Raw genomic sequence first — 23,208 nt, forward strand, 5'->3', positions numbered from 1 at the left:
GTGGGATCATGAAGTCACTACCTTCAATTTAAGTAACCAACAAATTAAATTGACCGCGGAGAAACATTAAATCTGCAAACAGAACAAACACCCACCGCATTGGGCAATTCTATATCCCCAGCTTTATCCATGGTCTAGACGCTGCGACGATCATCTTTGCCTCCATTGCTGAATGTTTTTAATGATATGAACAACTGTCGCTAAGACTTGTGCATCCCGATAAGCTGTTCCTCCCCATACTTTGTGAAATCTTGACGGCCAATGGCCTTTCCCCTCCCGCGGGGCATTACGCCCCCGGAGATATCCTTTCTGGCTGAGATGGAGATGGTCACCATCCTTCCTCGTCAACGCTTGGAGGGATTGGAGCTTCTCGGTGTAAGTGTATTGTTCTGTACCCATGTTGTATTGATGAATATGTTTCCTACCCGTCTGAATCATGTATACCAAGAAAAAAAGCCAAGTGATTGAGAAAAGGCGGCGGGGCAGTATTGATAGAAGAGAGAATATACCAAGTCAATATTCAGTCTACTTGGAGGTTTACATAAATCTAACATAATGAATCAGGGCCCTGTTGAGCCTCTTCTGCCGCCCCGACGCGCTTCTTTACCCCTTTGGCTGGCTCTCCTTCTCAAACGCCAACGCCGCGCAAATATCCTTCCTCCAACATGGCTCCATCCAGAATCTCTTTCCCTCATCCTCGAAATTGAAACCCAACACCATGAGTATCAGCATGCATTCTCCCCGCCACCCCCACTCCCAGGCCAACCAAGCCTTCGGGATCGTGGACAACGACCTGTCGCCGTGCCTCGCTATACCCCAGATGGCGGACGGTACTACCCAGCACCGCCATTCCTACCCCAGAATGTCGCGCAGGACCATGTCCCATCTGGCGAGCCTCCGTCACTGCCATTTCACTGGCTGGAGGTTGGAACGATGCTTCTTGACGCCGCTAGTGATGACTTAGTGGACCCAGACCAGACCCGGAGGCTCTTGAAGGAGCTGCGCGAGGTGCGAACAGCTAAGATAAGATCAGGCGTGGATGTACTAGATGTTGCTTCCACTGGTGGGGGCGGGGTAGCATTAACCGGTGTCGGGGCGATGGAGGTTGGTGAGGGAAGAGGGTTCATTGCTGGCGTTGTCGATGGACTAAGGTAGGCTATCCATCCACCTTTTCTGGAACAGAACATAGTTTTCATTGCTAACCTCAAATCTTCTACTGAACAGGAAGATTGGCGCATCAAAAGAGCAAGCGCGGAGAGAACAGATGGCAGAAGATATGGCCAATGGTGGATATGACGCTACGCAAGACGACGATGACGATATGGAGTTCTAAAGGACGCGTCTTTCGTGGTCTGCTTCATATAGCTTCATAGCTGAGATTTTGCCATCTCAATAATTTTGATTCCCCTGCAGCTGGCTAGCAATGGTCCAGAACACGGCCTCGTTACGAGGACTGCAACCTCGCTGTTCACACGGTGAAGTTCTCTCTTGAGAGCTCATGAGGAATAGGAAATACCTCCCCGGTATATCCTCAGCGTCAAAACAGCAATTCCAAGGGACAGAGGTGTGGCGTGGCGACTATCCATTGTAGATGACTCCATGTTGGATAACCGAATGATTAAATATGGTCGGCTAATGTATTTAACTCTTGTTCATATATACCCACTTAGAAATACGACATATAACCCACCTGAGGGTGATTCATATAGCTTCTATACCTATCATTACCACTGTGCGTCTTACGAACAGGCATGCTGAATAGTCTATTAGGGGCGGTCTACAAATTATAGATACGTGTAGACATGTCGACTTTCTTTCAAGTTGTGCGTTATACAACTCTAACAGTCAAATTTAGTGCACATGACATATTGCCTATCCAGGCCATTGCGCTAGAACGACGGACTCGCACTTCCAGATATCACCGGAACATCAATTAGGATATTATGCTAAGTCTTCAAAAGTTTAGGTTTAAAAGAGATAAAAGAGGTATACAGTATAAAGACATAAGCTCCGTCTCCCCAACAGAGTGATGAAAAATGGGAAAGAAAAAGAAGAAGGGTGAGCTTTTCAGACGCGGTGAACGCCCGTCGAAGAAGCCCGCTCATGTACGGTCAAGGAGATATACCAAAATCAAGATCTATTGCATGACACATTGACGCCAGCGCTTATGCGTTTTCTGATTGAAGAGTTTGCTGTACATGGGATATATTAGTTTGACTGGAGACAAAAGGCTTTGAACCTGACAGGGAACAGTGTACTCACCACCAACCAATCCATGCCTTCGTTAAGACCCTTACCATCAATAGCCGAGCACGCCACGATACTCCAGTTTCTATCTCGGAGTTCGCCAAGCTTCAGTGCTTCCGAGATCTCTCCGGCTCCCTTGGCGCCCGGCTGGTCCTGCTTGTTGGCGAATACCAGCAGCGCGGCATCGCGAAGTTCCTCCTCATTTAACATGGCTGCAAGCTCGTCTGCAGCTGTGCCCAGTCGTTCAATATCTGTAGAGTCGATGACGAAAATAACAGCAGCGGTGTTAGCGTAGTAGCATCGCCAGTATGGCCTGATAGACGTTTGACCTCCAAGATCCTAAAATAGAAACAAACAGGTATCAGAAATTATCTTCTCCATTGTCGTTTAGAACTCCGGGATCGCCATCGCAATATACTTACCCAGACATTGAAGTTCAAATTTCTATATGTGACGGATTCAACATTGAAACCGATAGTAGGTATCGTCGTGACGACCTCACCGATCTATGAGATCAACCGATCATGAGCATAGTGTTCGTGTAATATGTATTTCAAGCCGAGAAATCGTATTAAAACATACCTTCATTCTGTAAAGGAGTGTAGTCTTTCCAGCATTATCCTACACCATCATAGTGGATTAGTCCTGGATTTCCCTGATGCCTAGTGTAAGACTATAGTCACGTACGAGACCTAAGATGAGAATACGGATTTCCTTCTTCGTCCAGAGGAAGGACCATAGACGCGACAATGAACCACCCATTTTGGCTTTTTTATTTAATAAGACAACGCGACTCTTAATCGGAAGTGGGAGGAGTCAAGGGCGATGTTGCGGGAGTGCGAAGTGGTTGGTGTTGATCGGGTTGACGGCGTAGATGTTGACCGATTCGGGATGAATGGACAATAGGATCAATTCGGGGAATTCACAAGTGGTTTTTGACAGTTTAGTGGTGAGTTACTGAAAGAAGGGAAAAAGAGAAATCGGTATAGCAATAATGACGAACAACACAGAAGCAATAGCTGACTAAATGGTGTATGAATGGGAGGGATTTCTTGGATTGTGGCAACGATTGGCCTGCGGATGTGCTGCGGCGCCGATCGGTGTTGGTCCAAGCTCAGTCTTTCTCTCTCTTGGGTCATGGGGATGGAGAGACCCTGGGCTATTGCGAGTGGCAGAATTAATATGAATTGATTGCCGCGCAAGTTCCATTCCAGCCTCTCCTGCCATTATTGTTACAACCCTTTTTTATATTTATATCTCTCACGTCCTCCTCCTTCTCTTCTCCCCAACAACATCACCAACCACTACCACCCCCGATGGTGTCCGCTCCGATTGTCCACCACTAGATCCCCCTCCCAATTCAAGAACTTCTTGCGATCGGCTTGCGACCAGCGCCGCATTACGTCCAGAACCAACGTAACATCATTCAAACTTAGCCCTCGACTTCTGATATTGCCAAATAACACACCATGGTTGGAAAGAAGTCTGGAAAGGCCCTTCTTCGGGATGAAGGTATGCTCACCAAATATCGTCGTGCATGAATGGCTACAAGTGCCCGGTGGAAGCCAGATGCACCTCATTGGGAGCAATGCGCTAATGGTCTGATACCCCCTAGGCCTTGAAAGAACAGACAACAACATGGAATTATCGAGCTGGCCTCAAATCCCTCCCATCAACCAAAAGAACTATTACACGTACGTGGTTCGCCTTTACCGTGACGCTTTCGGTGGCGCCCTATTCGGACAATGTACTAAATAAGTGTCAGTGACTATCTTAAGAGAGATGACCAGTATCTAGCGTTTCGACTACAAAATGAAGAAGCGCGAAATCGCATGGCCAAAACAGCCAAAGACCGGGATCGTGCGCTAGCTATGGCAAAAGCGAATGACCTCGGTATTCCTGAAGCCGATGCAGACGATGGCGATACCAATATGGAGGATGCAGAGGAGGCTACAGCAGAAGCCGCTGGGTCGAAGGTCATTGTTATACATGTTGGCAGCCAGAATCTGCGAATCGGACTTTCCAGTGATGCGTTACCGAAAACCGTTCCGATGGTCATTGCGCGAAAGTCTACAACTAGCGAATCTGAGGACCGCGAGGAGCCTTGCCCTAAGCGATTGAAAACAGATGATGGCTCTGAGTTGGAACCAGAGAAAATGTTTGGTTCTGAGGTTGGTTCTCATGTGCTCTTCGTTGCAGCCGTAGCCTAACTTTGTGTTTTCTGGTCACAGTTCTCTTCACAGTACACTGCCATGTCCGCGGAACTCAAAACACACATGCGGCAAAACAAACGCAGGACGCTGCCGAACTCCAAGGAAATGGTAATCAATTACAACCGAAGAACAGTGCCAGAGACGATTTCGGAACACAATGACCCAATGCGGGTCGAATGGACGGAGATCCCGGACGTCGCGCCGGAGTATATAGTAGGCCAGGCAGCTTTAAGGATCCCAGATGCGTCGACACCTCGTTACAAGCTCTACTGGCCACTGAAGTATGGCTGGTGTAACGAGCGAGACTACAATAGCAAAAGACTCTTATTCCTGGATATCTCGTTGATTCTTGAAGATGCAATCAAGAACCAGCTGGGCCTTACAAGTAAAAAGGACTGGCTACAGTACTCATGCGTGTTTGTCATTCCAGATCTTTATGAGAAATCCTACGTCACGCAAGTTCTTGAAATGCTCATGAGGGAGTTTTCATTCGCCCGCGTCTGCTTCATCCAGGAGAGCTTGGCTGCTACATTTGGGGCGGGATTTACATCGGCTTGTGTGGTCGACATCGGTGCGCAGAAGACTTCAATTTGCTGTGTGGAGGAAGGAATGTGCATAGAGAACTCGCGCGTGAATCTCAAATACGGCGGATCGGATGTGACAGAGACATTCGTCAAGATGATGTTGTACGATCATTTTCCTTATGCGGACATCAATCTATGGCGTCGGTACGACTTTCTACTCGCTGAGGAGCTGAAAAAGAACATCTGTACCATGAATGAAGCCAGTGTCTCGGTACAAGTGTTTGACTTCCACCTTCGTGTCGCTGGCCAGGATACCAGGAAGTACACCTTCAAAGCTTACGATGAGGTGCATTTGGCGCCCATGGGATACTTCCAGCCATCCATTTTTGACCATTCACTAAAGCTCAACGGACGAAGGAACTTGATATCCCGTTCAGTCGACATATATGACGGCCAACCAAACGACCCAACATCTGCAGCGCAATCAGAACTCTTGACAGCCATTGCTCCTCCTATCAGTGGCCAGGCGAATGGCGATACTCAGTCTAGTACTCTAGATATGCAGTCGACTCCGAGCCGCTCCCAGCAAGTAAGTGCCCTTAGCCGCCTACAGGAGGCGGAGGCTACTCCTCGATCATCTGTTGCCGGATCTCCTGTACCAGAGGTGACCAGTACTCCTCAAGCTGGTGGTGCTGGTACACCTGCGGTCGGCGGGCAAAGTCAAAGTACATCGCAACCTCGTGCACCAACCGTTGAAGAACGCGATGATATACTGCCGACGTTCCCGCTTGACAGTGCGATCCTTATGTCTATCGCCCATGCTGCTCGGTCTGATGAACGCAAAATGCGGGACTTCCTTGGCGGTATCATGGTTGTTGGAGGTGGAAGCTTGATCAATGGGTTTCACTCGTTCCTTGAGGAGCGATTGCAGGCACTTCGGCCTGGATTTGCCAAAGAGATTATGATTGGCACCCCTCCTCGAGATCTCGATCCTCAGGTGGTTGTATGGAAGGGCGCAAGCGTATTTGGGAAGTTGAGCGGGACCAATGACAGCTGGATTGGACAGTTGGAGTACGACCGGCTAGGTCATAGACTAATGGCCTACAAATGCATGTGGGCTTATTGATTCAATGTCTTTCTTTCCTTTGATGTTCGTGGCTATCATTATCTCTTTATACTCTGAATGACGGTATTGACACTATGGGTTGCCTTTGTTAGAAGGATCTGTACTTTAGATGATTGGTTATGCATGGAAAAATTCACTTTGGATGAACTGCATGCGCTCGTATATACGATGAGTGAATGCAATAGTAGCCCATGGTTTTAATAACACAATTCACTTGCTCCACGGGCCATACTTACGGAGTGTATACTTGTGACTAGACATCCTCGGACCAATATTGATCCGCCTACAGTTCACCCAACCACACTAAACCTTAACTACAAGGCGGTGAAACAGTGCAGAATGGATCCTCCAACCCCAAGTAAGTTTGTCTATCCAGACTGTTTTCAATAAAGCTGGATCCTAAGTCATTCTAAACCTGTCCAATTCCCTTAGAGCTTACCCTGGTTAAAACTAAGGATTGCGACTCGGCTGATTGCTTAATTCCTGATAACGAGATCCCTAATATTACCCTATCTCCTCCATGTGAGTGCTGAAGAATGTCGCAAATAGATTCGGAACAGCTACTGATCAGCCTACTATACAGTGGTTTCCCCACCTTTCATTGAGACACAAGCTCAAGAGACGGGCCGATACTGGTTACTCAGATATGTCGAAGTCCAAAGATGGCAGCTCCTCCGGGAGTTTTCATCAGGAGTATATCGCGTCTTTGCGTTATCGCAATGACCTTCCTCCTCCTGACATGCCCCCGAAGTTCCTTGATATTCCACACGACGGATTAGAGCGCTTTCTTACGCCAGGCTTCGCCTCTAACCTGGCACGTCGTGAAGAACCAAACATTGATGTCGATGCTGAGGGCGGTATGCCCATTGACCTGGTTGGCATTCCAGGCTTGCACTTAGGCGATGAGAGTGGTACGTAACCTTCGTAGCGCACTTCACGATATAACACTGCTAACGGAGTGTACCTACACAGCGATCATGGCACCTGAAAATCCGGACCCAATTGACCCCGCCGACCTTCCCCTTTTGATGACTTTGGACCAGCTGAAGAACCCAGCACCCCGGAATACGAACGTTAGCTTTCTTCGTCGGACACAGTACATTTCGGCTGGACTTCGAGCACCGGAAGGTCCTAAAGTCACACCTATGCGATCGAAATCGCGTCCGGCTGAAAAAGTGAAATCCCAGGATGACCCGGCTTACATCAAGAAATACATACAAAAAGGATTTGATATTGCATACCCCGATAGCAAGCACGTTGGGGAAGATACACCCAGTCAAATTAAAGGACACACACCGACTAAACTTGAAGTTGATGCATGGGCCAATCCTGTGCATCCGGACAACCCTAAGTTGAAACCCGTCGGCTTTTATCCTCTCCTGCCCGACCTCCAAGGATTTCCGGACCCTGGTGGTTTCGTCCAATTCAAATTTGACAAAGCACCTGTTCAAGATGCCTCTGGCAAGAGGGATAGGCGCATGGACACCGGTATCCTTCTTCCCTCCGCGCCTGAGGAGCGCGTGTGTGAGGAACATGCGACGAAAGTGGCTCTGCACAAGACGAACCCCAAGTTGTACCCTGATCCTGGTCCAATTCCCTGGGATTATGATCTCTTCCTTCCTGAGAAGAAGGACTCTATCAAGAAAGTCCTCGCAAGCATGCACATATATAACCCCAACCGCGACAATGAGGAGCTTTACACCCACGAAGGTTCCGATAACTCCAAGTTCCACCGGTTCGACCGCATGCGTACTTTTGCTACTAGCGCTCAGACACTTGGCGGTGATAACAAGCAGAAAGATATTGCGGTGACACTTTTCAATCCATCAGAGGCGAAGGAAGATTATCTGTCCTCAAAGCAGAAGGCTGCATACTATTACCCCATTCTTGGGAAGACCCGCCTGAAGCCCGAGAGAGCCCGTACTATTGCACAGGCAGGCCTTGCTCCAACCCGCCCTAAGACGAAGGAAGACCAGGTTGACCAAATACAAGTTGTTGTTCGCGATCCAGATGAAGCGGAAGTGTACAAACGCTCTTTGCACAGGGCGGCCATCGACCCGAAGTTCGCAAAGACTATGCCCCCTCCACCAGAGGGTGCAAACGATGAGCACGAGTCACCTGAAGAGGGTGTCAAGGAGGCTGTCTCCGGAGATCGTGAGCTGAGTGTTGAAGAGGCGGATAGGATGAGTGACGAGTAATGGAGCCTTTCGTGCTCTCTCCGCCCTAGCTCTATATCCTACTACACCAGAATCACGACTATGGCTGTATATGTTTCTTTTGTCCTCTGCATATTTTCATACCCTATTCGTATCATGATCCTGAGATACCTTTGGACCTCGTTGCCTTTGCATCTCTCCCTTAAGTAGAATGTTCTGGCTCATGCCGGGGCGTGGTTGGTGTGGCTGGCTTGTCATTGGTGTCAAGGCTGCAAAACACGGCGTTGACTGGCTGGATTTCAATTAGCGAAAATCTTGCTCTGTTTGGTTATTGAATGTCTTCTTCTTGTTATTTTTCATTTTCTTGCCGTCCACAGATTCTTGGACAAGGGATAAATTAGCACATAACCTGTTTCATACAATTGCGTGAGAATTGTCCCTGCTGCTGTGTGTACCTACTACCTATCTAAGGTACTCCGATATACTCCGTAGTCGATTCCATCTATCCTGATTGGGCCCCATTCCAGCCAGCTTGACCCCTCATGCTTACATCATCCTAGAGGCCACCAAGCCCAAAACAGCAAACAATAAACATGATGCCGCCCGCAAAAACACGGCGCCCGCCAAAACAATCCACCGCCTAATTCAACTGTGCGCCATCAGTCCCCAGCGCCCTCCTATGCACTTGGTTATCCAGTTGATGGGGCTGATCTCGGAGTCGCAATCATGAGGATTACTGAGGTCGTTATCGACGTAAGCTTTCCTGATGCACAGCGACGTCGACGAGAGCTTGAGAATGCTAACCCAAGGTGGTAGGGTTTCAAATCGTACGCCGTGCGTACGGTGATATCAGGATGGTATGCTCTGACCTAGTCCGAACGCGCGACTTGGATAGAAGCGGCTTGGCCTTATATGCTTGCTAAAAGCATTTGTGCAGTGTAACGAGAGCGCTAACGAAATTGTATTAGGGATGAATCGTTCAACTCCATCACAGGCCTTAACGGCAGTGGTAAATCCAATATCCTTGATGCTATTTGTTTCGTCCTCGGTATCACAAACATGTCAACTGTCCGTGCGCAAAACCTGCAAGATCTGATCTACAAGCGTGGTCAGGCCGGTGTAACGAAAGCCAGTGTGACCATCGTCTTCGACAACAGAGACACCGCCAAATCGCCGATCGGGTTCGAAGAATATGCGAATATCTCCGTGACTCGACAGATTGTTCTTGGCGGTACGAGTAAATATTTGATTAACGGCCACCGTGCGCAGCAGCAGACCGTGCAGAATCTTTTCCAGAGCGTGCAGCTAAATATCAACAACCCCAATTTCTTGATTATGCAGGGAAGGATTACGAAGGTGCTGAATATGAAGGCGGTCGAGATTCTGTCTATGATCGAGGAGGCGGCTGGTACGCGAATGTTCGAGGATCGAAGGGAAAAAGCGGCTAAGACCATGGGAAAGAAGGAGCTGAAGTTGCGCGAAATCGAAGGCCTCCTAAAGGAAGAAATCGAACCTAAACTCGAGAAGCTCCGGTCCGAAAAGCGAGCTTTCCTCGATTTCCAACAGACTCAGAATGACCTGGAACGTCTTACTCGCTTGGTGGTTGCCCACGACTATCTTCGCAGTAACGAGCGGTTACGGGTCGCGGGCGATGAGTTTGAGAGCAAAAGGCGCAAGGTGCAGGCGATCGAAGATAATGCGGCTAAGCTTAAGAGTGAGATAGCTCACTTGGAAGAGGACGTGAAGCGGGTGAGAGCGGCTCGTGATAAGGAACTACGGAAGGGAGGCAAGTTCCAGGCCCTTGAGGATGAGGTTAAGACTCACTCTCACGAGCTTGTCCGGTTGACCACGGTGTTCGATTTGAAGAATGCTAGCATTGCGGAAGAAAAGGAGAAACACAAGGAAGCGCAGCAAACTGTTAAAGATCTGGAGAAGCTCCTTAAGGAGAAGAAGAAGGTCTACGACAAGTTACAAGCACAATATGATGCTGCAAAAGCAGAACTGGACGCGCAGACAGCCGAAGTCGAACAGAAGGAGGAACTGCTCCAAACACTGCAGACGGGTGTGGCATCAAAAGATGGCCAAGAAAGTGGTTATCAAGGCCAACTACAGGACGCTCGTAATCGCGCCAGTGCGGCATCCACTGAACAAGAGCAAGCGAAGCTCAAGATTGCACACCTGGAAAAGCGAATCAAGGAAGAGGAACCCAGAGCGAAGAAAGCGAAGGAGCAGAACTCGGGTCTCCTGAAGGAACTCGAGGGTCTTAAGTCTCAAGCCAAGAAATTAGATGCGGAGCTGGCAAGACTTGGGTTTGAACCGGGCAGAGAAGAGCAGCTTTATCAGGAGCAAACGGCCTTACAGAAAGAGATCCGTGAGTTGCGCCAGAGAGCCGATGGTCTTCAAAGGAAGGTTGCGAATATCGATTTCCAATATGCCGACCCCCATCCGAATTTTGATAGATCCAAGGTCAAGGGCTTAGTCGCCCAGCTCTTTACGCTCGACAAAGAGAAGCTCCAAGCTTCTACAGCCCTTGAAATCTGTGCTGGTGGTCGCTTGTACAACGTTGTTGTCGACAGTGCAGAGACAGGAACGCAGTTGCTTCAGAAGGGAAAACTGCGCAAACGTGTGACAATCATTCCTTTGAACAAGATATCATCATTCAGAGCTTCTGCCGAGAAGATCGGGGCGGCACAAAACATTGCCCCCGGAAAGGTGGACCTTGCCTTGTCGCTTATTGGATACGATGAGGAAGTTACATCGGCTATGAACTACGTCTTTGGCAACACCTTGATCTGTAACGATGCAGAAACTGCAAAGAAGGTGACTTTCGACCCCTCAGTTCGTATCAAGAGTGTCACACTGGATGGCGATGTTTACGACCCTTCCGGTACCTTATCTGGTGGTAGTTCACCGAACTCGAGCGGTGTCCTCATTACCTTACAGAAATTAAACGAGGTCACAAGGGAAATCCGGAGCAAGGAGCGGCTACTTGCTACTCTGGAAGAAACGATGAGAAAGGAAAAGAAGAAGCTTGACGCAGTCCGAACGATCAAACAGGAGCTGGACCTTAAGACTCACGAGATCAAACTTACAGAGGAACAAATCAGCAGCAACTCTTCCTCGTCGGTGAGTTTCACTTTGTCTTTTCTAAGTTTGGACACGGGACTGACTATCTCAGATTATTCATGCTGTCGAGGATATGAAAGCAAATATTGAGCAACTCAAGAAAGATATTTCCGACGCAAAAGCTCGCCAGACGGAAGCATCCAAGGATATCAAACGAATTGAAAAGGACATGAGCGAATTTAATGACAACAAAGACAGCAAACTCGCAGAACTACAGGAATCCTTAGATTCTCTGAAGAAGAGTCTCGCTAAAAATTCAAATTCGGTCAAGACGTTACAGAAAGAACTACAAGCGTCCCGACTGGAGTCGGAGCAAGTAGGAAGCGATCTCTCAGCTGCCGAAGAACAGAGCGCTGAGGCTGAGAATGCCCTCAATGCTCAACAGGAAGAAGTCAAATCGCTCAAAAGAGAACAGGCACGGATCAAGGTACGAAGAAAACTGACGCTATATTTGAGAGTTGACTGCTGATCCGTCATAGGATGCCCACGATATTGCCCAGGCTCAACTCGACGACGAAAGGGCTAAGCTCACTGGTTTTGATGAGGAGCTACGAGAACTTGAACAGACAATGCAAGCAAAGAACTCACAGATCACTGAAGAGGGCCTTGACCTGCAGAAGCTCGGGCATCAGCTCGAGAAATTACAGAAAGACCAACAAGCTGCAGCTCAAACAGTTACCCATATGGAGGAAGAACACGAGTGGATCGAGGACGAGAAAGATAATTTCGGCCGTGCAAACACTCCTTATGACTTCAAGAACCAGAACATTGCGGAATGCAAGGCCACTCTACGGAACCTTACCGAACGTTCTCAGGGTATGAAGAAGAAGATCAATCCTAAGGTCATGAACATGATCGATAGCGTGGAGAAGAAGGAGGCTGCCCTGAAGAATATGATGAAGACTGTGGTCCGTGATAAGCGTAAGATTGAAGAGACCATCCTCAATCTGGACGAGTACAAGAAGGAGGCTCTTCACAATACCTGGACTAAAGTCAACGGCGACTTCGGTCAGATCTTCGCAATGCTTCTTCCCGGCAGTTTCGCTAAGCTGGATCCGCCAGAGGGCAAGGAGATCACTGATGGCCTGGAAGTTAAGGTGCAACTTGGCAAGGTTTGGAAGCAGAGTTTAACAGAACTGAGTGGTGGACAACGGTGAGCAGAACCTCTTACTTGTTCAGGCGGACTTTCAGCTAATCAGTGTACAGATCTCTCATTGCTCTTTCCCTCATTATGGCACTTTTGCAATTCAAACCGGCACCCATGTACATTCTGGACGAAGTCGATGCCGCCCTAGATCTGTCTCATACACAGAACATTGGCCGCTTAATCAAGACGCGTTTCAAGGGGTCTCAATTCATCGTTGTCTCTCTGAAGGACGGCATGTTCCAAAACGCCAACCGTATCTTCAAGACAAGATTCAGCGAAGGAACTAGCGTTGTTCAGGCCTTGACTCCTGCCGACTTGAAGTAATCTGTTCATGGTACTCCTTGGTATTAGATTTTGATGTGGGATGCATATATCGCAGTCTTCTTTTTGGTTGGGCATTGTGGGATAGGAGCGCATTATGTGGAACGTTCTTGGCCGAGTTTTGGAGACGGTGTTCTTTCCGGGATGATGTATATGGATCTGGATGAATTTCTTTTCCCTTTATTTTAATTTTTCTTTGGTGGCAGTTACATTCTTGTCTCTACAATTTTTTTTTTCTTTAATGATGCACATGACATGAGTATCCTCTGTGATGTTGATAGTATAAGGGGGTGAAGTGAAACGATAAGAGTCCATGGTTGAGATTTCGCAATGGGGCGAGAACGTGATAGCCGCGGAGGTGCAGACTTCCGACTGGTATTAATTGTCCCGAGAATTAAATCACTCGGAGGTCCAACTCACCAGTTCCGTACTCCGTACCTGGCAACCTGCATTTTTCAGACCTTTTTATTCTCCATTTCACGTGCTTTAAAGCCTTCAAAAGCGTGTCGTTCATTTCTCCTTTGTAATTGCCTGTCTCCCTGTTCATCGTCTATCAGTACGAACCTCTGGTGGGTCATTTTCCGAGTCCCGAGTGTGGCGCCCGGCTGAACGTCTTCCACCGCCACATTTTATTATCTAAGTTCTAAATTAAATAACTACTCCGACCGCCTCCCTCCTGGACGTCATTCCCCCGGAAAGCGTTCACGTCGATCCCCGACCCCCGATCCATAGCCCGTCACTGTCACACGGCCTTCTGCCTATTTACTGGCAGTGTTTTTGAATTCTTCGCTTAACTGCGATTATCGGGATCTCACGTACACTTTGACCCCTCTCCCGACACCATGCCCGAGGAGGAGCCGTCCCTGAACATCTCCTCACTACTGACGCTCGCCGTCGTGTCGTTTTTCGTCATCCGATGGTTCCTCAAGCGTGACGGCGATGGAGGTGATGGAAGCGGTCGCAGCCGTGCGCGCGGAGTCATTGACCCAGCACAAGTGGAACAAATATCGCAGATGTTCCCTCAGCTAAGCACACGCGACATTATGTGGGACTTGCAGCGCAATGGTGGTAACGTCGCAGCAACCACCGAACGCATCCTGACAGGTCGAGGACTGGAGACAGTAAGTATAGGTTTATTTTGATGTGTGAGTGTCGCGTGGGGTAAGCTGTGTACTGACTAGGAATGTCCTTGTAGCCACCACCTTCGTTCCAGCCTCAGGTCGCCATCCCCCAGGCCAGCGCGCCCACAGCACAAACTGCCGCCGCCTCCGCGGCATCGAAATTGGATGGTCAGGACTTGATTTCGCGATACAACCTCAGCGGCAAAGTCGCCACCGAGGGCGCTGAGACCACTCAGTCGCCTCCTTCGTCTGGCTGGTCACAGAACAAGGAGGAACGTCAGCGTATACTCCAGAAGCGGAGGGATGATATGATTCTGGCAGCGAGAAAGAGAATGGAGCAGAAGGTTCGTGAGAGTGCGTAATCGAGATACAGAATGACTTTGGATATATCATCTCGGTCTGTATCTGTTGCCTTTCTTTGTTTATTTCTTTCTTTCTTTCTTCTTGAAACCCTATTACTACCGAGAATCTTATCTTTTCTGGGGGTGGCTGGGATGTGTAGATTGCAACACGGGTCTTCTCTCAACTGATTCTTCCTTTTATCTTGCTATACCCAGTTTTGGTTTCCCACTCCTCTCCGACATCCTTTTCCCCCTCTTCTCTCTTCTTCTTCCAGCGTCTGTTTCCCGTAAAGCGTTGCATGCTTATGGTGTTAGGTTGAATCAGAATACCCGAGGTTTAGGTACTAGGGAATATAGGGTATATACACATATATATAGATTGGGTTGTTTTTAGTAATGGGTTGCAGTGTAATTCTCCCTATATGTATTATCACTTCTTAAGTCGTATGTGTTGTATCGTATCATGGCTATACGGAGTATGCTCGTTAGACGGTAGGCTATTCCGTTATCCACAGAGCCGTATACATCGTTTTCGGCGAAAAGGGAGGGCAATTGTAATTGATTGCAATTCAACGAGATTATACTACGTTACATACCTAGTAGTACCATTTTCTAACAGCTAGGTCCATCCATATAGGATCGAATTACCCGATCCAGAAGCCAGATCTTATCAACCTACAACCACCACCGCCTATCATGTGCCCAGATACAGAAAGGTATAAACCCCGCCTCAATGCCCTAGATCATTTCCCGATCATGCATTAACGCATTGACTTAGCACTATCTACACCACTTTCAATCCAATGTAACCCCATTCCTTTCTTCACAGAAAAACTATATAAATAGACTCTAAGATCTCCCAAGTAGCCTACTGCTAGTCACATAACTAGCCCAGCTCCCATTCATCCCCTCCCTTGAATTCATCCACCACCAACAACAACTGGATAACTACACCACATTAACCCCGCATATCCAACCCCAACCATGACGACCATCCCCGAAACCCAAATCGCAGCAGTCCTCCCCCCATGCGGCGCAACTGCCGATGCCCTCCTCCAGATCAAAACAGATCACCCCGTGCCTTCCCCCGGCGAGGGAGAAATTCTCGTCAAGATCGAGTATTCGGGGGTGTGTCATTCGGATGTGCATAGTATTCGCGGGGAAACGCCGATGTTGACCGATGTGGCGGGTCATGAGGGGGTGGGGAGGGTTGTTATGGGTATGTACTGTTAAGTCAACAATACTTGAAATTGACCTGGGGAGATTGCTGGTTTTGGGTTCGCTGTTGGTTGTATAATGATCATGCTAATTTTGTTTGTGTTTTCAGTGGGTAATGGGATTGATGAGCAGGAGTGGATTGGGAGAAGGGTTGGGATTAGGTTAGTCTTCTTTCTTCTCTTTGAATATAATTGCTATTTCATTGTTTTGTTGTTTGTGTTAACGTAATATGACAGATGGCTATACAGTTCCTGTTTGAACTGTGAGATTTGCGCGGTGAATAATACGGCTTGTCCCTATCAGAAGAATGCAGGCGCGGTATGTGATTCCTCTAGTGAAAGGGGGGGGGGGGGGGGGGTTTCTTCCCCGTCTGTTGGTATACATCACGCTGATATGGCTTGCGATGTAGAATGTTCCTGGGACTTTTCAACGTGAGTGAACTTGCCACAGAGCATGCTGTTGGGGTGAAATAGCTGATGAACTGGGTTTCAAGAGTATATTGTCAGTCCTGCTATTCATGTCACCAAGATTCCCTCGGAAATTACACCAGACGTAGCTGCGCCCTTGCTGTGTGGTAAGTTCTGTTCTTCGAGGGTACTGAATCTATTCTATTCGTGCTGAGGCTTCTACAGCGGGAATCGCGATGTACTCGTCGATTATGAAGACGAGGACACAACCGGGAGATTGGATCGTTCTCCCTGGAGCTGGCGGTGGGCTGGGACATATGTTTGTTGCGCCTGCTGAGATGGATGTGAAAGTTAAATCATGCTGATAATCTTCCAGGGGGGTACAGATTGCAGTTAAGAAAGGGCTGAAAGTCATTGCGATTGATAGGTACTGCTTCCTCCCACCGTTGTAGCGATCATTATTTCGCGCTAATACTCTCACTAGTGGCGAAAAGAAAAAGGAGCTATGCCTTGCTCTCGGAGCTACCGCTTTCTTCGATTACAAGGTCGACGATATCGAAAAGGAAGTGAAGAAACTGACAGGTGGGCTCGGGGCCCATGGGGTAATCTGCACCGCCAATAGTGAACCGGCGTATACGCAGAGTATGCGATTACTTCGCAGCCTTGGGGTTCTGGTTTGTGTGGGCATACCCAGTGTTCCGTTCAGGTTACCGGCGACTCCATTTGATATGATTGTTAAAGGGTTGACTATTGTTGGAAACTCTGCTGGAACGGCAAAGGAGATGGACGAGTTGATGGAGATGGCTGTCGCGGGTGAGGTGCAAGCACATATTGAGTGCTTTGAACTTGATCAGATCAATGATGTGGTGATGCGACTTGGACGCTCCGAAATTGATGGGAGAGCTGTAGTGAAGATTCCAGAATAGACAACTTCATAGTTCGCTGGGGCGAATTGATTGTTTCCCTGAATGTCAAAGGTTCCATTGGTAGTCTTCTCATCTCAGTTTGTAATATGATTCTGGGTACCTATTCAACCTTTGCGATAGTGGGGCATGAAGCCCACCAAGTTCGCCCGCTAAGAGCGGTACACGGTATGGGCTTTGCACTCTAATTGAGGGCTCCACTGTACTAGTTAGAGGCAGGCCTGTCGGACTCGGTCGAGAGCAGAGTGGTACGGAAAATGCGAGATTTCGCTAGCACATTTATTCGTGGCAAAACATTGGACATTCATCCCGATTGATAGTCCCAATGCGCTTGCTTTGTCACTAGATTCAGCAGGTCTGTGCCCATTTAAGAGAAATTTCGCTCTGGTGAAGGCTTGGGGTTAATACAAAGCAAAAAAAGGGGTCAATTGGATGGTAGAAGTATAAACCCTATATTTAGGTCAGTAGGTCCGTAGTACTGGTGCTAGAGTACAGTTTCCCACCCAACTCCATTCTAATTTTGAAACTAGAACCACGGGCTTCAATTTTTGTCGTCCGGGTTGACCGTCGTGCTCGCTTTAAGTGGAAAGGTATATAAATTGAGAGACTGTTCTCATACCGTGATTTTCCCTTGCATCAACGGCGATGGTCGAATGGATCCGCCAGGGGGGAAAGTGTGCCGGGACGCCGCCCGCTGATTGGCGCAACCGAAGTATGCAACGCAGGAACTCGAACATCATCCGTAATTTGGCTCTCGTTTCTTCCCCACGACTTGCCTCTTCCTTGACTCCCTGATGGCCAGTGCATGTCCACACATGTAGACATACTGCCCTCTGACTTGTCGGTTTCTGCAGATGGATCGGATCCCTTTGCGTCGGTGCTCCAGCTCCACGAGCAGATCCCCCGTCGCCCATAGTGGAAGCGTCGTTGCTAAACTTCGACCTGAGAAGATAATGACCCGTTCATTTTCGGAGTTTAATGTCCTTAGTTGGACTCAATTGCTTCCACGATGATTCGCCTCAGGCCTCGTGGAGCCAATGGAGCTTCGTGAGAGGATCTGCTTTCATCCTCGTCTTCCCGCAGTTATCGATCAAATTCCCCTTTGAGCCGGTGCAGCTTATCACTTGCCACGCCCATGTGTGTCTCTGATAGGACATCGCGTTGCTATCCCTTCGTTTGAATCCGGTCTTTGTAATGGATAGAGGGGCATGGTGGGGCACTAAAACGATGCATTCAACGCCGTTCTCCTGCTGGTGGTCTGGTGGAGGCGTTTGATTCAAGAAGGCCCTCCTTCCTCGTCCTTGGGTCTCTTTCAGTGCCAGATTCATGTCTGTCTCTCTCCTTTAACAGGAGAAATCAACTTCTCTCCAACCACACCTCAACGCCATGAGCTCCCTAAGTAGTAGCCTAGGCGGTGTCGCGAACCGCATGGACTGGCTCTATGCCTACATCGCCGGCACTGCTTTCCTTGTCTGCGGCTTGGTCGCCGTTGTTCTTTTATTATCCTCTCAGAAACAGAAGGCCGACTTCAACAACAATGGCGGCCCCTTGTCCTATCTGAAGTTTATTTATGCTACATTCCTTAAGCCCCATGACAAAACTGGGAATGGCCAACAGGACGCCCTGGAGAGCTTCTACAAGACACAGGTGCGTGTTTGATGAATTCCACGAGACTTTGTGATCCAATTGCTAAAAAGATAATAGGCTGGTGCGTATGATGCCACGCGCAAGCGCCTTCTACGTGGCCGAGAGGACATGCTTGGTCTCGTTGCGGCCCAGCTGAAGTTTAAGGCGGGGAACAAAGAATTCAAAGCTGGGAAGGCAGTTTGGGTTGATGTAAGATCATTTCTACCTCTTCAATTACAATTATCTGGGGCGTTGCTGACCATGTAGATTGGTGGTGGTACCGGGTGAGCACAGACGAAATGCCAATGCTGGTTCGCTCTAACTGTGGTGCAGATACAACATCGAAGCTATGTCGGCTTTCTTACCCGTGAACGAGTTCTTTTCCCATGTCTACCTGGTCGACCTTTCTCCTTCCCTCTGTCAGGTAGCTCGTGAACGATTTGAGCGATTGGGGTGGAAGAACGTCAGTGTCGTCTGTCAAGATGCACGGACTTTCCGCTTGCCGGACGCAGACAGCGTTGATCCACGGGCAAAGATCACACCGGGCGCAGATCTCATTACTATGAGCTACAGTCTATCGATGATACCCGATTATTATAGCGTCGTTGACTCCCTGCCGGCGCTGTTGAAGCCGTCTGGAGTACTGGGAGTTTGTGACTTCTACGGTAGGTGTCCCTCGATGTTGACTGTTCGCAATGCCAAACTAGAATTATTTTTCGTATTGTTATGTTATGGGCAGCATGTAGATGACTAACTCCTTATAGTCCAAAGCATTGTAGATGTCTCGTCCCGCAATTACACCGGGGGTGCCTTCAACCGTCATGTCAACTGGCTGGGCCGGGTATTCTGGCGTGCTTGGTTTGATGTTGATCGTGTCAGTCTCGAGGCTGCGCGCAGGGATTACTTGGAATATCGATTCGGGACGGTTGTCTCAGCCAGTGAAAGAAATTACCTCCTCGGAGGAATCCCGTACTACATCTTCGTTGGCTGCCAGAAGGATATCACCTCAAGCCAATCGGGCAGGGAGGCCATTGAGAAACTCGATGCCTCCTTCACTGAATCGCCATACCTTTCTCCTGCGAACCATCTCCAGGAGATGGATAAGGCCATTGAATTCAGCGCACAGGAAGTACGCTCCAAAGCATACGAATCTGCCGTCATCAACCTGGGCTCCAACCTCCCCCTTCCATCATCTTTCTACCAAAACCACCACTACCGGATATTCTACAACGACCTGCTTCCCAAGCACACGCAGTTTAAGAATGAATACATTTACGCTTTCAACTGGGAAGATCCTCGTGTAGATCACCGTCTACTTAACATCCAACGAGACGACGTGATCCTGGCAATTACAAGTGCAGGAGACAACATCTTGGACTATCTCCAGAAGAGCCCACGCCGCGTGCATGCTGTTGACTTGAATCCTAACCAGAACCATCTCCTTGAACTCAAGGTTGCAAGCTTCATTACCCTTGGTCACCGTGATGTCTGGAAGATCTTCGGTGAAGGAAAGCACTCTGAATTCCGCCAACTTCTCATCTCGCGACTGAGCCCACACCTCTCAAGCCAAGCATTCCAGTACTGGCTTGAGCATGCCCACATATTCACCTCCTCTTACAGTCGAGGACTCTATGAGACTGGAGGCTCACGCCACGCAATTAAGATGGTCCGTTATCTCTTCAAGGTCTTCGGACTCGAAGGCCAAGTGCGGAAACTGTGCGAGGCTCAGACTCTAGCTGAGCAGCGTGAAATCTGGCCACGTATCCGCTCAGTCTTGATGAGCAAGCCTCTTCATTGGGCTGTCGTCGGAACCGAATGGTTTGCTTGGAAGGCCGCAGGCGTGCCTCGTAATCAGCGAAACATGATCATTGACGATTTCTTCAAGCGAAATGGCCTCAACAAAGATATGAAGCAGGCTAAGGACATCAGCGGCCGATCGATTTGGGAATACGTGGTGGATACTCTAGACCCTGTTGTGAAGGACACTTTGATCAGCAACGATAATTACTTCTACTTCCTGTGTCTACAAGGGCAATTCTCCAGAAGGTGAGCTTTCTCGGCGGGCTCAAAAGGCGTCCTGACTAACCGTGACAGATGTCATCCCACCTACCTGTCTCCCAAAGCGCACGTGAAGCTGTCGTCTCCGGGAGCTTTTGACGGTCTTCGTATCCACACAGATGAGATTAACGAAGTGATCAAACGGATAACACCGGGCAGCCTAACCATTGCTGTGGTAAGTGTAGCCCCATCAGCTACAGCATGCTCGACTGGACTGACATCCGTCTCAGGTCATGGACTCGATGGATTGGTTCGACCCTGAGGGTAGCGATGCCTCGGTACAAGCACAGAAGCTTAACCACGCTTTGAAAATGGGCGGTCGTATACTGCTCCGTTCGGCTAGTATCGACCCTTGGTACGTGCGGCACTTTGAGGAGAACGGCTTTTCTGCGCGACGTGTCGGCGCCCGATTCCCGGGAACATGTATTGACCGGTAAGTTTGACTCTTTTGCGTTTCACGGAGGATTGTGAGAGAAGTAGTACTGACTGAAGTAGGGTGAACATGTATGCCTCGACGTGGATCTGCACCAAGACCAAGGAGCTGGAAACGGTGCGACCAACTGCCGAGCGTTCGATCTCTCTACTGTCGCTGGATGGGACGGAGAAGCGGTCGAGTGTAGAGCACCTTGACCTATAATTACCATTCGCCGATCTACGCTGGTTGTATGAGAATCTATTTTTACACTTATGATTATTACCTCAAATAAAGTTCAGCTCATTGGGCGAGATTCTGTCTGACTAAGAGATGAGGCAGCAGCAGAAGAAAAATTCATATCCTGTGGATTACCAGTTCTTTACCACCAACACAATGTTTGTATGTATCTTTGTAAATCATGAATGAATGAATGACTGTTGGTTACCCCGATGAGATGGAGAGTCTCACAGACAGGAGGCGGTCAAACAGGGGGATCTACGGTTTGAAGAATGAGATGAAAATGAAACACTCCGGAAACAGTGAAGGCCTCAGTAGACGCCCAACTTGTGTTAGGAATTACCAAATATTTGACGAGAGGTATGTGCATTTCGACTTATTTCCACCAAAAAAGGGTGGTATTACCTGTTGGATTTCCTCGTCCTGTTCGCCACGAAAAGAGCCGGGAGGACATAGGTAGCGTGGAAGGCAGTGAATCCCCTCCTCCCGTAGCCCTAATCTCTTAAGAGTCATCGGTTTAATTAAACGACGGGATTAGAATTTTCTGGTGCCTGACCAATATCTCAGGAACCGAAGCTAATTTGGCTGCAGAGTGAGCGCCCTACCGCCCGTCATCAGCGAATCATTCAAGTCTCAGCCTCGTTCTAGCCCCAACAATCGAACCGCAGCATCGCCAACGCACTCCCGAATCGGATAACCCACGTCATTCGCCGCTGCGCTGGTCCCTTGAAGACTGAGTTTTGTAATCTATCTATTCTTGGGTGACTCTTTGACTCCGGCGGCCATGAAAGGAAACACGATGATTTGTTCACCTCAATGGACTCCGACGGGTAATGCTGGCAGCTATCCATCTTTCATGGCGACGTGAGACACCGGTCAAGAGCGCATGCCTGACAGGCCCGAATGGCCAGTAGACTCATCTAGCCGAGTCCCTTGCACGGTCATCATTGGATGAGAATTGTTCCCCGAATTCTTTTCGCTGAAGGGAAGCGGCTGCAGGGAATACGAGCCTATCACCTCGAAGCCACTGCAGAACTCGTGTTTGTCAAACTTAGTCGTTTGTTGGTATTTAGGGCTTCTCCTCCCTCTTCTTCCTTGCTGCAAACTCTGCACATCGCTTTTACCTTTTCGTACCCCATTACGGTCTTTAGCCCTAGAGCAGCGCTCTCCCACACTCATTGCGATAGTATCAGTTATACTTTTCGTTGCAAACGTCACTCTTTAAACCCCGTTTGCCTACCCGATCCTTCAAGTTTGCGCCAGATCCAATCTCACCGCAATCTCTTCCGATTCTCTGCAGATATATCATTGGCTGCATTGCGATATCTATCAGCTTAATCCTTCTTTCGAGTTCCTAAAGGCCTCTCGCCATTCCCTTGTCGCATACCAGATTTTCTATAGCCACTCAGCTTGAGCGCCGAAAGAATGAAGGTCACCACTATCGCATCCGTTCTCTGCCTCTCTGCGACCCAGCTTGTCGCTGCCGACACCGTCGTCACCTCAACGGCGACAAATACGATCACTCAAACGGTTTACCGTGTTACCGCTGAAACCGCCGCTGAGAGCCTGTCTGCCACTCCTCTCAGCTCTTCCCCAAGCCCTACGGGCTCTGTGACCTCCAGCCATGCGCACCATTCTAGTACTACGCCGACTAGCTCAACCGACACAACCAGTCCATCAGCTACTTTGAACTCCGCTGCTGGAACCTTTGATGCCAGCATACCCGTTGCGCTCGCTGCTGGCTCTATGGCTCTCCTGTTGGGTTACCTGTGATCAAGCTCAACATTTCCATAATCTGACAGCGATAACCTCGTTGTGGTACTGTGAGACTGTCAGCGATCAGCCACGATGTTTCCGGATACCAGGACTGGCTATAGCGATTGCTGGAGGCTCATCACTGGCAGATAGACCCCTTCTTTTTTTCTTCTTCTATCCGTTCTTATTACTTCTGTGATACCTCTTTTTCTTTTTCTTTTTTTCTTTTCTTTTTTTTTTTTTTTTT

The 23,208-nt window shown here is 48.7% G+C and overlaps 8 protein-coding genes across 8 annotated transcripts; 7 read left to right on the plus strand and 1 right to left on the minus strand.

The window, feature by feature from the left end:
- Positions 1-154: 154 nt before the first annotated feature.
- On the plus strand, positions 155-1,643 carry psf2 (DNA replication protein PSF2). The gene is made up of 3 exons (XM_032076751.1): positions 155-375; positions 565-1,151; positions 1,225-1,643. Exons 1-3 carry the CDS (start codon positions 262-264, stop codon positions 1,331-1,333), a joined length of 810 nt encoding a protein of 269 aa, XP_031922954.1. The 5' UTR covers positions 155-261; the 3' UTR covers positions 1,334-1,643.
- Positions 1,644-2,051: 408 nt separating this feature from the next.
- BDV27DRAFT_48942 (ADP-ribosylation factor family protein) lies at positions 2,052-3,099 on the minus strand. The gene is made up of 5 exons (XM_032076752.1): positions 2,935-3,099; positions 2,830-2,868; positions 2,670-2,753; positions 2,263-2,586; positions 2,052-2,192 (listed from the first exon to the last, which is right to left on the minus strand). Exons 1-5 carry the CDS (start codon positions 3,007-3,009, stop codon positions 2,166-2,168), a joined length of 549 nt encoding a protein of 182 aa, XP_031922955.1. The 5' UTR covers positions 3,010-3,099; the 3' UTR covers positions 2,052-2,165.
- A 617-nt stretch (positions 3,100-3,716) lies between these two features.
- Positions 3,717-8,308, plus strand: BDV27DRAFT_149201 (putative chromatin remodeling complex subunit (Arp8); the record flags this gene model as incomplete). The annotated part of the gene is made up of 9 exons (XM_032071015.1): positions 3,717-3,759; positions 3,863-3,941; positions 4,013-4,418; positions 4,479-6,069; positions 6,400-6,468; positions 6,543-6,632; positions 6,682-6,695; positions 6,730-7,021; positions 7,083-8,308. The coding sequence occupies 9 exons, from the start codon at positions 3,717-3,719 to the stop codon at positions 8,306-8,308; spliced, it is 3,810 nt and encodes a 1,269-aa protein (XP_031922956.1).
- Positions 8,309-8,930: 622 nt separating this feature from the next.
- Positions 8,931-13,279, plus strand: BDV27DRAFT_135439 (condensin subunit SMC2). Its single transcript, XM_032068539.1, has 6 exons — positions 8,931-9,019; positions 9,083-9,123; positions 9,235-11,392; positions 11,445-11,819; positions 11,872-12,545; positions 12,599-13,279. Exons 1-6 carry the CDS (start codon positions 8,993-8,995, stop codon positions 12,861-12,863), a joined length of 3,540 nt encoding a protein of 1,179 aa, XP_031922957.1. The 5' UTR covers positions 8,931-8,992; the 3' UTR covers positions 12,864-13,279.
- Positions 13,280-13,297: 18 nt separating this feature from the next.
- BDV27DRAFT_135440 (CUE domain-containing protein) lies at positions 13,298-14,734 on the plus strand. The gene is made up of 2 exons (XM_032068540.1): positions 13,298-13,981; positions 14,056-14,734. The coding sequence occupies exons 1-2, from the start codon at positions 13,703-13,705 to the stop codon at positions 14,341-14,343; spliced, it is 567 nt and encodes a 188-aa protein (XP_031922958.1). The 5' UTR covers positions 13,298-13,702; the 3' UTR covers positions 14,344-14,734.
- A 372-nt stretch (positions 14,735-15,106) lies between these two features.
- Positions 15,107-16,921, plus strand: BDV27DRAFT_48979 (zinc-dependent alcohol dehydrogenase). The gene is made up of 8 exons (XM_032076753.1): positions 15,107-15,541; positions 15,650-15,701; positions 15,777-15,858; positions 15,950-15,971; positions 16,034-16,114; positions 16,173-16,266; positions 16,324-16,374; positions 16,432-16,921. Exons 1-8 carry the CDS (start codon positions 15,307-15,309, stop codon positions 16,871-16,873), a joined length of 1,059 nt encoding a protein of 352 aa, XP_031922959.1. The 5' UTR covers positions 15,107-15,306; the 3' UTR covers positions 16,874-16,921.
- A 1,278-nt stretch (positions 16,922-18,199) lies between these two features.
- Positions 18,200-21,191, plus strand: BDV27DRAFT_168282 (class I SAM-dependent methyltransferase; the record flags this gene model as incomplete). The annotated part of the gene is made up of 8 exons (XM_032074730.1): positions 18,200-18,517; positions 18,575-18,706; positions 18,764-18,780; positions 18,830-19,161; positions 19,261-20,542; positions 20,591-20,729; positions 20,785-20,987; positions 21,050-21,191. Exons 1-8 carry the CDS (start codon positions 18,257-18,259, stop codon positions 21,189-21,191), a joined length of 2,508 nt encoding a protein of 835 aa, XP_031922960.1. The 5' UTR covers positions 18,200-18,256.
- A 1,092-nt stretch (positions 21,192-22,283) lies between these two features.
- On the plus strand, positions 22,284-23,124 carry BDV27DRAFT_135444 (uncharacterized protein). The gene has a single exon (XM_032068541.1). It carries the CDS (start codon positions 22,632-22,634, stop codon positions 22,977-22,979), a length of 348 nt encoding a protein of 115 aa, XP_031922961.1. The 5' UTR covers positions 22,284-22,631; the 3' UTR covers positions 22,980-23,124.
- Positions 23,125-23,208: the final 84 nt, after the last annotated feature.

This window comes from Aspergillus caelatus (assembly GCF_009193585.1).
Source record: "Aspergillus caelatus strain CBS 763.97 unplaced genomic scaffold BDV27scaffold_240, whole genome shotgun sequence".
Taxonomy (NCBI): Eukaryota; Fungi; Ascomycota; class Eurotiomycetes; order Eurotiales; family Aspergillaceae; genus Aspergillus; species Aspergillus caelatus.